This window comes from Hypanus sabinus, chromosome 21, assembly GCF_030144855.1.
Source record: "Hypanus sabinus isolate sHypSab1 chromosome 21, sHypSab1.hap1, whole genome shotgun sequence".
NCBI lineage: Eukaryota > Metazoa > Chordata > Chondrichthyes > Myliobatiformes > Dasyatidae > Hypanus > Hypanus sabinus.
This window is the reverse complement of record NC_082726.1, coordinates 37,336,372-37,350,721: the sequence shown is the minus strand read 5'-3', so window position 1 is coordinate 37,350,721 and position 14,350 is coordinate 37,336,372. Positions and strand designations below refer to the sequence as shown.

The 14,350-nt window shown below is 39.0% G+C and overlaps 1 protein-coding gene across 6 annotated transcripts in view; it reads right to left on the bottom strand.

Annotated features, from left to right (window-relative positions):
* Positions 1-14,350, bottom strand: part of LOC132378966 (paladin-like) — a 278,270-nt gene that overhangs the window by 37,518 nt on the left and 226,402 nt on the right. For 3 of the 6 annotated variants that reach the window (XM_059946356.1, XM_059946358.1, XM_059946361.1), the window contains 2 exons: positions 11,126-11,281; positions 6,453-6,566 (listed from right to left, as the gene is read on the bottom strand). In XM_059946356.1, the coding sequence (XP_059802339.1) occupies positions 6,453-6,566; positions 11,126-11,281 (270 nt within the window). Of the gene's footprint in view, positions 1-6,452; positions 6,567-11,125; positions 11,282-14,350 lie in introns of those variants that run through there. The other 3 variants (XM_059946357.1, XM_059946359.1, XM_059946360.1) reach the window with 2 other exon arrangements.

The window sequence follows — 14,350 nt, the reverse complement described above, 5'->3', positions numbered from 1 at the left end:
TGTGGAAAAAATGAATAAAGAGCTATGCACTGAACAGCGATTCCACTGTGCCTATCACCTGAAGGCTACAGGAGCAATGGAAAGGGCTAACGGCACCCTGAAAAATAAACTGGCTAACTTAATGTCTGAAACTGGACTGAGCTGGCTTAAGGTCCTTCCGTTAGCTTTGTATCATATGAGGATTACTCCCATTCCATTACTGGAGTATCAGCAGCTGAAATTATTTATGGACGTCCCGGAAGGAGCCCATGGGATGGTAACACTCAGCCTCTCACCCAAGTTGACCTTAATGTTATGGGGGATGAATTGCAAAGGTATTTCAGGCAGTTAACATCCTTTCTAAAGGTTCTTCATTCTCAGGTGCTTAAGCCACAGGAAAAACCAGAAGCTGAGTGGCCGGATTGAAAATTGGAGATTCAGTATTGATAAGGGATTGGGAGCATCCCAAGCTTGGACCCTGGTGGAAAGGACTGTTCCAGATACTTCTGCAAACACTGACAGCCGTTAAGGTTCAAGGACACAACCGCTGGATCCACCTAAGTGATTGTAAACAATGGGCTCTGCAGCTGGACTAAAGGCTATTATTGGACTTTCCATTGTTATAATTGCCTCCATGGTATTAAGCCTGGAAGACAATTTGTTTTATAAGATTCATATACACTTGCATGTAAATCAAACTGTATGCTATCTGCTTGCCCAGTCAATAGAAGCATTATTTGTGGCCACTCCAGGGTGGAAGCCACATCCCCTGCATACCGCAGATACTTCAAATGCCCCTTGTAGGGAGTAACAGAGAGTTTTAGGAGAGAAACGACAGGAAGATGCATGGAGCTAATAGAATCCAAGGCCCAGTCCCCCAATTGCGCAGGAATCAGACCCAGAAATGAGAACCATAAAGGCAATGGTACAACCTGCTCTGAACTATCTTATCTGTGGTCTAACGATCCTGGAAACAGTACGGTAGAAGGACTAGAGGCCATTAACTGAGAATTGGCGGAGTTAAGGCTCTACGCACAACAGACTAAGTATGCAGTGGATTATCAGTTGGCCCACGGGGGAGTGTGCATTATAGTAGGAGATAAGTGTATCACTCATGTTACTGATGAATCATATAATCATACAAACACATGCCATCCAGTCTATTAAGAAACATGATTTCAGGCAAGGCCCTAAGAAAGGAGATGGCTGGCGAGGGTGGTTACTGGGGAGGATCCTATCTACTGCATGGGCTAGGTATTCTTGTCATTATAATCATTGTATGCTGTGTATTAATAACTTGCTTTAATACTGGCTGTAAGGTTCTTATGGATAAGCTGGCAGTGCCCTTCTCTGCCCCCATTTAGTTAGTTATCATGGTATGATAAAGGGAGAGAATGAAGAAATTAAAGGGGTTAAAGAGTAATTTCAATGTTGCTGACACACCAGAGGATGCGGAGTTAATTACACACTGTTTTCTGAACATGAGACATTGTTCTCGAAATTGCTAGACCAAGGTTTAAATAAAGAACTGCCTGATGAGACAATGTCTTAACGCAGGTTCTTAGAAGTAAACGGGAACTATCCAAACTAAGCAGGTTCTTAGAACAATGATTCGCTAAATGATCAGTTACCTTATGTTACTGTTGCTGGGCAAGTAAAGAAGAAATTGTACAATTGCTTAACAAGTGTACGCGACTACATGTGTATAAAAGACCCATGCTTGTACAAGTAATTGGAGACCCCTTTGCAGACACCAAGAGAGTGCTGAAGGAAGGTTCTCCCTAGGAGTGAGCTACTAATAAAAAAGCTGTTGCTTTCTCTTCCGTAGTACTGTGGGTTCTTGCATCGGGTAACGGGTAATAATTAGAAGTAAGGTTTAACATACCGACAGAACCAGTCTACTGATGACACAACAGCCACAGCACTACACACCGTCCTCACTCACCTGGAGAAGAGGGATGCACACGTTAGAATGCTGTTCCTGATCTGCAGTTCAGCATTCAACACCATAATTCCCTCCAGTTTTGACCGGAACCTTAGAAACCTCAGCCCGCACTTCACCTTGTGCAGCTGGATCCTAGACTTCCTATTGGAGCTTCGACAGGTGGTAAGGATGGGCTCCCTCACCAGGTGCCCCCTAGGATTGTGTTCTGAATCCCCTTCTCTTCTCCCTTTACACCCACAACTGTACTGCCACACTCTGCTGATCAAACTTGCAGATGACATGACTTTGATCAGCCTTATTTCTAATGGTGATGAGACAGCCTACAGAGGAGAGGCTGACGCCCTGACACAGTGACACCACCCCTCCCTCAATGTCCAAAAAACAAAACAGCTGATCATGGATTACAGGAGGAATGGAGACAGGCTTGGCCCGATCAACATCAATGGGTCTGCAGTTGAGAGGATGAGTAGTTTCAAGTTCCTCGGTATACACATCACCAATGATCTCACCGGGACTGTACGTACCAGCTTTGTGGCAAAAAAAAAGCACAACAGCATCTCTTCCATGTCAGGCGATTGAAGAAGTTCAGCATAGGCCCTCAAATCCTCAAGACCTTCAACAGGGGGAGAGCAACACTGAGAGCATCCTGACTGGCTATATCATCGCCTGGTACAGGAACTTTACCAGCCTTAATTGCTGGTCACTGCAGAGAATGGTACGGACAGCCCAGCGTATCTGTGGATGTGAACTTCCCTCCATTGAGGACATTTATAGCAGCAGGTGCAGGCCTGGAAAATTACTGTGGACACCGGTCACCCCAACCACAAACTGTTTCAGCTGCTTCTGTCTGGCAAACACTACCACAGCATTAAAGCCGGGACCAACAGGCTATGGGACAGCTTCTTTCTACAAGCCATTAGCCTTTTAAATTCAGAAGTCTGTAAAGGAGTCATAACGCAAAGATTTTTGCTGCCTCACATTGTGGGATGGATGTAAGATTTAAATGAATTCTAAATCAAAATTCTAAATAAAGACCAAGCAAATCAGAATTCCAAATAATTAATTCATCCAAAGAAAAATCATACAAATAAATTTAGAATCCTTGAATATGCCTTTAGTGCCTGTCTTTTGTATATCATTGTCAATCCTGCTGCCTCTTTCACCCACTGGGAATCGATCTACCTCTCCCTTCAAAATATTTAAAGATCATGCTTTCAACACCTATAAGTGAGTTGCAAAGAATTGTGACTTTCTGTAAGGAAAAAAATGTCTTACGTGGGCAAACTTATATTTTTAAATAATGACAATTAATTCTTTACTTGTCCATAGTAGAAACATCTTCTCCATTTCCATTCTGTCTGGGTTTTGTATGTTTCCATCATTTGTCTCACTCATACACAACAACCTTACAGGCCTTTCCTTATAAGACAACTCTCCCTTTCCAGATGTTAGTCTAGTAACCCCTCTACGAACTGCTTCCTATCCATTTATATGCTTCCTTAACTAAGTACACCTATGCTGCAGATGTGTTCCCACCAATGCCCTACATAAATGAAGTATAAACTGTTTTCTATTTAATTCTGCACACAAAAGGTAGCTTTCCTAAAATACTTGCTATAACAGTGTTAAAGCCATCTACAAATCAGACACAACTGCACCCTGATCTCACTGAATTACATAACTCAGCAATCCCTTACATTTTGGCTGATACGGTTTGTATTTTTCCAATGAAAATGATCAATGTTGCATTTTCTCACATTACGCTCCTCCTTTTGTTAGGTCTTTGCACCCTCACTTAAGACCTTTGTAGCCTCCATATATCCTACTCACCTATCACCTGGTAGCCCTTGCTGCACCCCCTACCTCTACTCTTCTATACTATCCCTCTTTCTTTCTTTCCCACTCTGATAAAGGGTCTCAACCCAAAATGTTGATTGTTCGTTTCCCTCCATAGATGCTGCCTGACCCATGGAGTTCATTCAGCAATTTGTGTGTCTTTAAAAATCTTAGCCTTCATTGCTAGAGGGATTGAATTGAAGAGCAGGGAGGTCATGCTGCAACTGTACAGGGTACTGGTGAGGCCACACCTGGAGTACTGTGTGCAGTTCTGGTCTCCATGAGGAAGGATATACTGCCTTTGGAGGCAGTGCAGAGGAGGTTAACCAGGTTGATTCTAGGGATGAAGGGGTAAACCTATGAAGAGAGATTGAGTTGCCTGGGACAGTACTCTCTAGAATTCAGAAGAATGAGAGGGGATCTTATAGAGACATACAAAATTTTGAAAGGGATAGCTAAGATAGAAGTAGGAAAGTTGTTTCCATTGGTAGGTGAGAATAGAACTAGGGGACATTGCCTCAGGTTTCAGGGGAGAAGATTTAGAATGGAGATGAGGAGAAACTGTTTTTCCCAGAGAGTGGTGAATCTGTGGAATTCTCTGCCCAGGGAAGCAGTTGAGGCTACTTCACTAAATATATTTAAGATACAGTTAGATAGATTTTTACAGAGTAGGGGAATTAAGGGTTATGAGGAAAATGCAAGTAGATGGAGCTGAGTTTACAGACAGATCAGCTGTGATCTTATTGAATGGCGGGGCAGTCTCGATGGGCTGGATGGCCTACTCCTGCTCCTATTTCTTATATTCTTATAATTAAGTTTCTTAAATAATAAATATGTTCATATGATAAAAACCTTAATACATAGCTAGAGCATCTGGTGAGGAATAATAGCTGAACACTAACAGATTACATATTATTCTAGTCTTATAGCTGGCCAAACCATACTGCTTAATGCAACAAGAAAAACAGAAAATCTATACTTCATTTTTTTACATCTGAAATGAGCAGTGATAAAAAAGTGAAATTAGCTTGTAATTGCCAACTGAAAACTTTCCAAAACTGTAACTATACAACAGAGTGTAAAAAGTAGCTAAAATTTCTCAATCATTTATGATTTCAGCTGATTTCAGCTTTATGCATTGCAAATACAGCATTTTTGATCTTATTTAAATTAAATTTACAGGTATAATACCAACTTCAGTGAAATACATAATGGGAATGTGGTTACTTTAATTGATGTAATTTAGTTTTGAATGTTTATATATTTATTTTATTTAAGGTAAATTCAATAGCACCTGAAAATATTTTTTAGGGATAGCATAATCTGCAACCAGTCAATGTAATACAAATAGTGTAACAATTTTGCAAACTGCAGGAAACAAGAGGGGTCAATGCCAGGGGTCAATCCTGGAAGACCTGGATGGGGTGGCATAAGAATTCCATCAATCTCACGAGCAGTCAGTGAAACCATCTTCCAGTGTTATATCCTACCGAATACTGTACTGGCAAATAATCCACTTGAATTTCTTTATAAATATCCCTTAATTTATCAAAGAACAATCTCCACCACAAGATAACTTAGTTCTGCCTCAGTTCTCACAGAGATCTGTCAGTTATGAGAGAGCTTAGAAGAGAGAGAAAGCTTATAAGTGAGTATAAAAACAGTATTAAAACTTATTAAATCCTGAAGGACAGGTTACATGAAAGAAGCTTGTTTCCAGCTTCCTGGAACTCAGAGTTAGGGGTCACCATTTGTGGCCATTTGAGACTAAGATAAGGACTTCTTTACCTAAGGAGTGGTGAACCCATGGAATTCTCTAGCACAGAACATAATCCGAGGCCAAATCATTAAATATATTCAAAGAGCTAGATATAGTTCTTAGAGCTATAGACACCAAAATATGTGGAGAGAGAGCAGAAACAGGGCACTGAATTTGGATGATCATATTGAATTGCATATCATACACAAAAGGCTTGTATGTTCTATGTTTATAAAATAATCTGTTGTAGCCTTTTGAAGATTTTGAACAGCAAATATGATGGTAAATGGCTTTCTTCTGTAGAATACACCTGTATGATCTATTGACACATAAACAACAAGATAATAGCATTAATGTTTGATTCATTAAATAAAAATACCCAAGCACAATTGTGGTGCATCATTTTCTCTGAGTTCTGCACTTTTCATGGATCTACAATAAACCATAGTTGGCTTCAAAAGAACAGATTGCCTTTGTGTGTGTGTGAGCTTGAACTTAAAGATTTATTTGCCTAATCTTCTCATTTTTGGGGTACATATTGCAGTGGCTTCCTGGAAACCTACTTTTCTCTCTGTATATGTCATTTAGGCTCAGTGATATAATCCTGCAAAGGTTATGTTTTTAGGTTCCATACCATATAGTTTCAGCACTGTGAAACAGCATTGCGTTCATGAAAGTTTCATCTTTTTATGAACAGATCTAGTGAACTGAGGTCTGCTTGCCTGGCTGAATGAACACAAAACAATCCTGTGTGCTGTTTCAAAGCAAATTCTCACAATTTTTAAGCAATATTTATCCCTCAAATAAGCTACTAAAATGGAATATACTCATTACTCTTTCTGGGATCTGCCATATATGAGGGTTGATTTATAAGTTTATGGCCTAAAGTAGAAGGAATCAATTTTAGAAAACCTAACATATTATTTTTCCTACCTTTACACACTTCGTCCAGCGGTCATGGAGCATACTGTTCCCTTCTTTGTAGAAGTCAGCGTCTTGGACCTCTAGAAGTGGTTCACAGCATGGGGTGATTGATAAGTTCATGGCCTAAGGTAGAAGAAGATGAGTTATTTACTTCAAACTTTCTGCATTAAAGAGTTGAACTGCATGCGAATGTAATGAGAGCTGTATAACTCATCTCCTTCTACCTTAGGCCACAAACTTATCAATCACCCCTGCTGTGGACCATCTGGAGGTCCAAGACACTCTCATTACATCTACTTGCAGTTCAACTCTTTGAGTGATTATGCAGAAAGTTTGAAGTTAATAACTCATCTCCTTCTACCTTAGGCCACGAACTTATAAATCACCCCTGCTGTGGACCACTTCTACAAAGAAGGGATCTGTAAACTCCACGACCATTGGACTAAGTGTGTAAATGTAGGAGGGGACAATGTTGAAAAATAAATGTGCTAGGTTTTCTAAAATTGACTCCTTCTACTTTAGGCCACAAACTTATCAATAACCTCTCGTATATTTGTCTATGAATAATCCAGTGGCTTTATTATGAAAATAATGCACTGGTCACCCTGGGAACGTGGAAGGTACTTTCAAATACAAGAACTTTCCAACCTTTAGAAAAATATCAGCATATCTTGATAGCAGAGTTTTTAGAGTTATTTTTACATTATTTATGCTTGCCACCAAACTATTTACACAGATAGAAGTTCATATTTCCATTGACATTAAGGTGTCTCAGTTTACTAACATTCACAGATTTCGACTTATTTTTTTAGATTTACCAACTAATAGGTATTGATGGCTCTTTACAAACCCGATCTATAATGTTCAAACAGCATTAATATGTTTTTCCTTAATAATTTAGTAATTCATTACAAAAAGAATAATCTGGGTACTGGCTGGAATAGCAGACTTTGGAGGATTTTGAAGTCAGGTTCGTTGGTTCTCCTTTTTAAAATTACATAGGAAGTATGATGGCTGAATTAGCTAAATATATCAGAGTTGCTAAAAGGGGCCACTGTGGGAATATTAAAAGAAACCAACAAGGACTCAGGGATCTCTGTAGAAAAAGTTCATCTATGAATGTAATGACAGGATTTTCTAATATAAACTGTATCACAACATGAACAGGAAAAAACAATTGGGAGCAAGTTACAGGATATTTCAAGGTTCAAAAATAAATGGCATCGTATTTAAAACAAAGTCAATAGCAGTTTAGGATCTATGGACTGGGTGAATTTTAAATATATAAAATTTATTATTGTATTTTCAAGAGGTTACAATTGCAAACAATAAGTACAGGTTTTTGTGTGTTTTACTAAAACTTTACTATACCTTACAGAAAGGGGTATTAATTTGTGATTAATAGATTTAAGGCTCAATACTCCTTATTCTTGGCTTCTGTTTTTTTTATTGGGTTAAATAGATGGGTTAATTAACAAACCAATCTGCTTATTCCGGTAAACCTTATAAACTTTTGCACCATTCAACGTAACACATGAAAATCCCAACACAATCCCAACACAAAATGCTGGAGGAACTCAGCAGGCTAGACAGCACGTATGGAAAAGAGTACAGTCGCCATTTTGGGCCGAGACCCTTCAGCAGGCCTGAACCATCGACTGTTCTTTTTTCCATAGATGCTGCCTGGCCTGCTGAGTTCCTCCAGCATTTTGTGTGTGTTGCTTGGATTTCTAGCATCTGCAGATTTTCTCGTTAGTGATATCTACATTCCAATCATTATTATTTGTCAAAACACACAAAATAATCTTACTGGTAATACATTTCATTGTTGTTATAGGACTATAACGTGGACAAATTCGTTACCATACTTGCATACAGAAGAAAGGAATTTATAGTTCAAAGGCTTATCATGGGTTAGAACAGAATATTTTGGCATGGAAGGTGTAGGATATATTTGACTTACTAGTACCAATTTACAGTGCTGAATAACCTATCACCCTGTGTTTTGGCTTAAGGGAGGGAACAGAGCACCCATGGGAAATTCTGTTGATCACAGGAAGAATGGTGCTCTTTGTGTGGAGTTTGCATAGAGCTCAGGATTGAACCTAGGGCACTGAGGTATGATGCAGCAACTCTAACATCTGTGGCACAGTGTTGTATATGTGTTGTAATATCCTGAAGTTGCAAAAGGTACCATATCAATGTCATGTCTATGGCTGTTATCAAATTATGTTCTTTTACTGCATGATTGTCATGTGTTTTCTTATGATTTCTGTTTAGCATAACTCAAAGGACTAATTTCATATTTCCAATCTGATAGGAAATAGTAATAGCTTTGCATTCTGTATTCTTCCTCATGTTTACAAATGTAATGCTTCTGCTGCTGTTTTCATTTTTAGAATCATACTGAACTAAATAGTAGGAACTTATTATAAGAGTTAGTAGTGCAATTTATTTTAGTTGTACTTTCAGAGACTCAAGAGCAAACCATGCCAACAAAACAATGGTGTAGCAGGAATGCCAAAAATGGTATGCAGTATACAGGCAATGCTATAGATCAGGAACACAACAATAATTCTGAAAAACAATTACTTCCAAGCATAATTTTTTGAGTGACAATGAAATGCGTCATTTTTTTTATCTTCAGGATATTGGGTTCCAGAAACTAAGTAGCAATCTAAGTAACATCTGACACTAGAAAGATTATCTTCTTTACAATTTTTATTCCTGATTTCTGATAAGTGGTTGAAATGTTACTTGAGATTAGATGGGAATGTAAAGGTTATCAGATCAGCCACATTCATACTGAATAGCGAGGGCTGAGTTACCTATTCCTACTTCTAATTTGTATATCATACCAGAAGTCTGAGAAAGTGGGAAATTTGCTCCCAACTTCAGCATTAAAAAATCTCAAAGTTGGTCTAAATCGTACCCTAAGCTGAAACAACAACTCAGCCTGCCTCCTTGGTAAAGAAGTGAAGAACAGGAGAACTTTAACCTAATGATTGAGAATGACATTCCTCCAAAAGGACCACAACCTTGTTGTGGTTTGGAGGCTTATGTGCCTCAATGACCCAGAGAGTTATGGTGGCTGGAGTCAGGGCTTTATGCTTTGGCTCTTGGTAGGGTCACCCATGCCAAACAGGTCAAAGGGTAGAGGCCAAACTAAGTGTGGTCCACCGGTCCTCCAAATTTGGGGGGTTCAACTTGGAGCTAACAACCCTGACTGAGAAAAACAAAACTGTTATGGAAACAGCAATGAAGAATCCTTCTACGTTTGAGTGACCAAGGACAGCAAATCTTCAGTGCTGTTCTAAAGACAAGTGGCGTAACAGACAGTAAGTAAGTGACAATGACATCGCACACTGGTGCTCAATAAGGAGGCAGAGCATTTTTGTGGCTGGAACTTGATATAATATCCTCTACTTACAGCAACCAGCTGATTAGTGGTAAACATGCCTTTACAGAAAGGAAAAATCAGCACCACTTAAAGCCTTTACCTAATGCTAGAGGTGTGAAGGGAGTTTATGTGACACTGTCAAGACTTCACTTAGAAGGTTTTGGTATTTATTTTGGAAAGGGTCTGAGAAAACAGTCAGCAGTATCTTGAAGGATCCCACCCAATCTGCTCGTGGACTGTTTGTTTCCCTCCCTTCACAGTATGTAGCATCCACGCCAGGACCACCAGACTCAAAAACAGTTACTTTCCTCAAACAGTAAGGCTGATCAACACTTCCACCTACTAACCACTCCCACCACACCCCCCACCACCACTATCTCCTATCAGTCACCTTATGTACAGACACTCCAGTACACAGCAACACTTTATATACACAAAATCAATCTATGTTATAAGATTTTATATTATATTTATTGTGTTTTAATTATATTTGTTCTTTATCTTAGTGTGTGTGATTTTAATAATCTGTATTAGAGCCAGATTAAAAACTATATTGTTCTCCTTTAGACTTGTGTATTGGAAATGACATGAACAATCTAAGAAGCTTTGGTGCTCTGCTACTACTGTTTTTGGAATTCCTGACAAGAGTAATCAGAAGATAGCCAGTGCTTCTCTGCTGACATTTTGTTGTGATTCTCCTTAATCTACAAAATCATACACCTTCAGTTGAAGTGGATAAATGGATCCATGTGCACTACTCCAAGAAAATTGTACTTAGTCAGTACTTAAGTGCTAAACCTGCATATATTTCTGCCCACCTCCAGGCAGGTTCAAATTACAATAGACAGCATTAAGGCCAAAATTGCACATTAAAGCCAGACTTTCAAATAGACATGACTTATTAGCACAGTAATAAATTAAAATTTGTTTTTATACTTTAACAAAAATAAACACCCCATGGTAGAGTTGCGGTTGGCGTAACATTATTACAGCACCAGCGCCCTGGTTAAATTCCACTGTTTGTAAGGATTTGCACATTATCCCCATGACCACATGGATTTCCTCTAGGTACTCCGATATTCTCCCACATTCTGAAGGGTTAGTAGGTTAATAGGTCACATAGGCATAATTGAGCAGTGTGGGCTCATTGGGCAGGAAGGATCTGTTACTGTGCTGTATCTCTAAATAAATGCACTTTAACAACCACAATGGATACATCACTCAGCCATAAGCAATCCTAGATCACTCCTTTCAAACTACACCTTCACAATAATAAATGTACCTCATTCATCCAAGTACTGAAGGGTCTTTGCCAGGTATTCTTCTTTTCAAGATGCAAGTAGGTGTTGAAGAGGATGAGGTAAATGTATCGTTCAAGGTACTGCAGGCTTCGTAGTTGCAACAACTGAATTTCTTTTTCCGATTTAGCTGTTTTTATCTGCAACAGTCAAAAAAATTGCTGGATTCAGGATGGCAATTCAATGGAACGAAAAGCAAAACTATGTTTTAAACTAAGCATCCCATTTGAGTTTGTAAATTTCTGAACTTGCCCTAGAGAATGTTAAAGTATACCAAACAAATATACTACAAAACTTCTTGGTTACACCACCCTCCTTTCCATCCCCATTGAAGCCATATTCCCAAGCCTTGCATTCCAACATTTACCCTGGGAAACTCAATTCATTGAAATGGGGAAAAAATGATTACACAGTAAACTCTGTGCTCAACCAGCACTCACAGAGAGAAAAAAAATCTCTTGAATTGCCAGGCCACAGCTGCAGACAGACAGACAGTGTTTGGGCTAAGGTTTTCACTGATGGCTCACGTACATTAATAAAACTCGGAGTTTAGTCCGTTTGACAGTTTCACTGCTCCTTTTCTCAATATGTCAGTCTTTTGATTGCATGTGTGTGACACAGTGCTACCATATTCCCTTTGTCAGTCACCACATGGGAATAATTGTTCATTACATTCCTGGTGAAAGCTCCTTTTACAAAAATCTGGCTATATTTAACAGTCAGAGCAAATTTCTTGCAATTAAACATTAAAACAATAGTTTTTATACACTGAAAAACAACATACTATTTTTCCAATAACTCTTGACATTAACTATGCATGATGGATTTTTTCCCTCATTTATTCATTTTTAAGGAACTGGGCATTGCTGGCATGAGTAGCATTTGTTGGCCATCCCTCAGCACTTCTAGAATGAAACAGATCTGTGTACTTTTCAAGAATAAATTTTATTCTCACTGTTATGCAGACTGGAATTACCTCAGAGAAGCACAACATTTTTCACCTTCTGGAAATTAGATACTAATTGTGATTTAAAGGATTTTCTTCCTCCTTTTTTAGCCTTTTCACTCTTAAGAAGTGACAGATTCCATGGTGCAATTCCAGGAATGCTGCATTTCTATCTGCATCTTGCATGCCAAACAGTGAGCATTACCATCCTATTGAATTTTAGGAAGGTCATCACAACAGATCTTGTCCGCATCAGACCTCCTCAAACATTCCACGTATGTCAACAGAACGCACTGCACAATGAAAATCCCAAGTCCTTTTAAGTATCCTATGAGAACAAACTATATCTTACAGATTTTAGACTGTATAATTTATAGTGTAGTTTGGAAAGATATTCCTTTAATGGCAAACTTCTTCTGAAAATAGAATACTAAATTTATACATAAGGTTGTCAATCAACCAACCACGTCGGTGGAATTTGAACTTCCAGTACCAGGTATGTTGATCTGCCTTTTCAAGTCCACACCAAATATTTAAATATGGTGCAAATTTCTGCCTCTATAGCTTTTTAACATAGTGAGTTTCAAGCCCGAGCAGCCTTTAAAAGAAAAATATATTTTCTGTTCATTCTAATCCCCCTACTAATTATTTTAAATCTAATTTTTCTTCCTCTTTCAGAACAAATAGTTACTTCCATGTTAATTCAAGCTAGTCCCCTTTTAATTTTTTTGCACCTCAGTTAAATCTTCCTCACACCCTCCTTTATCCACATTTTCCTCACTGCTCATTATTTCCAATGCTGGAAATATCCTCAAAGCTCCTCTGTATTCCCACCGGTGCAATCAGACTTTTCCTGTAATGTGGTGAGCAGTCTGCAAGCAGACTCATTCTGTGGCTTAACTAGTGTTATATTTGGTTCCATCAACTTTGCTGCTGCTATTTAATGCTAATAAAGGTAACCATCCAATTAAACACTTTATTGTATTTTCCAGCTACATTAGAATTCTATGAAGAAACACTCCAAGTTCTCCCTGGTTCTCATAGCCAGGATCCTTCTGCTAATTGTGTATCCTCTTACTTCGTTGCATCACCCCTAATGTAGGCATTAGACAGCTTAATGCTGATAAGTGTGAGGTGCTACATTTTGGTAGGACTAATCAAAATAGGACATACCGATATACCTACAGGGCACTGAAGAATGCAGTTGAACAGAGTGATCTAGGAATAATGGTGCACAGTTCCCTGAAGGTGGAATCCCATGTGGATAGGGTGGTGAAGAAAGCTTTTGGTATGCCGGCCTTTATAAATCAGAGCATTGAGTCTAGGAGTTGGGATGTAATGTTAAAATTCTACAAGGCATTGGTGAGGCCAAATTTGGAGTATTGTGCACAGTTCTGGTCACCGAATTATAGGAAAGATGTCAACAAAATAGAGAGAGTACAGAGAAAATTTACTAGAGTGTTACCTGGGTTTCAGCACCTAAGTTACAGAGAAAGGTTGAACAAGTTAGGTCTTTATTCTTTGGAGCGTAGAAAGTTGAGGGGGGACTTGATAGAGGTATTTTAAATTATGAGGGAGATAGTTAGAGTTGACGTGGATAGGTTTTTTCCATTGAGAGTAGGGAAGATTGAGACAAGAGGACATGAGTTGAGAGTTAGGGGGCAAAAGTTTAGGGGTAACACAAAGAGGAACTTCTTTACTCAGAGAGAGGTAGCTGTGTGGAACGAGCTTCCAGTAGAAGTGGTAGAGACAAGTTCGATATCGTAATTTAAAGTAAAGTTGTATAGGTATATGGACAGGAAAGGAATGGAGGGTTATGGGCTGAGTAAGCGTTTGACACGGACTAGAAGGACTGAGATGGCCTGTTTCCATGCTGTAATTGTTATATGGTTATATAGACACTAGAATACTACAACACAGTACAGGCCTTTCAGCCTCAATGTTATGCCGACCCATATATTCCTTTAAAAAAAGTACTAAACCTACACTACCCCATAACCCTCTATTTTTCTTTCATCCATGTGCCTATCCAAGAGGCTCTTAAATACCCCTAATGTTTTAGCCTCCACCACCATCCCTAGCAAGTCATTCCAGGCACCCACAACCCTCTGCGTAAAAAAATTACCCCGATGCTTCCCCTAAACTTCCCTCCCTTAACTTTGTACATACATCCTCTGGTGTTTGCTATTCGTGCCCTGGGAAACAGGTACTGGCTATCCACCCTATTTATGCCTCTCACAATCTTGTAGACCTCTATCAAGTC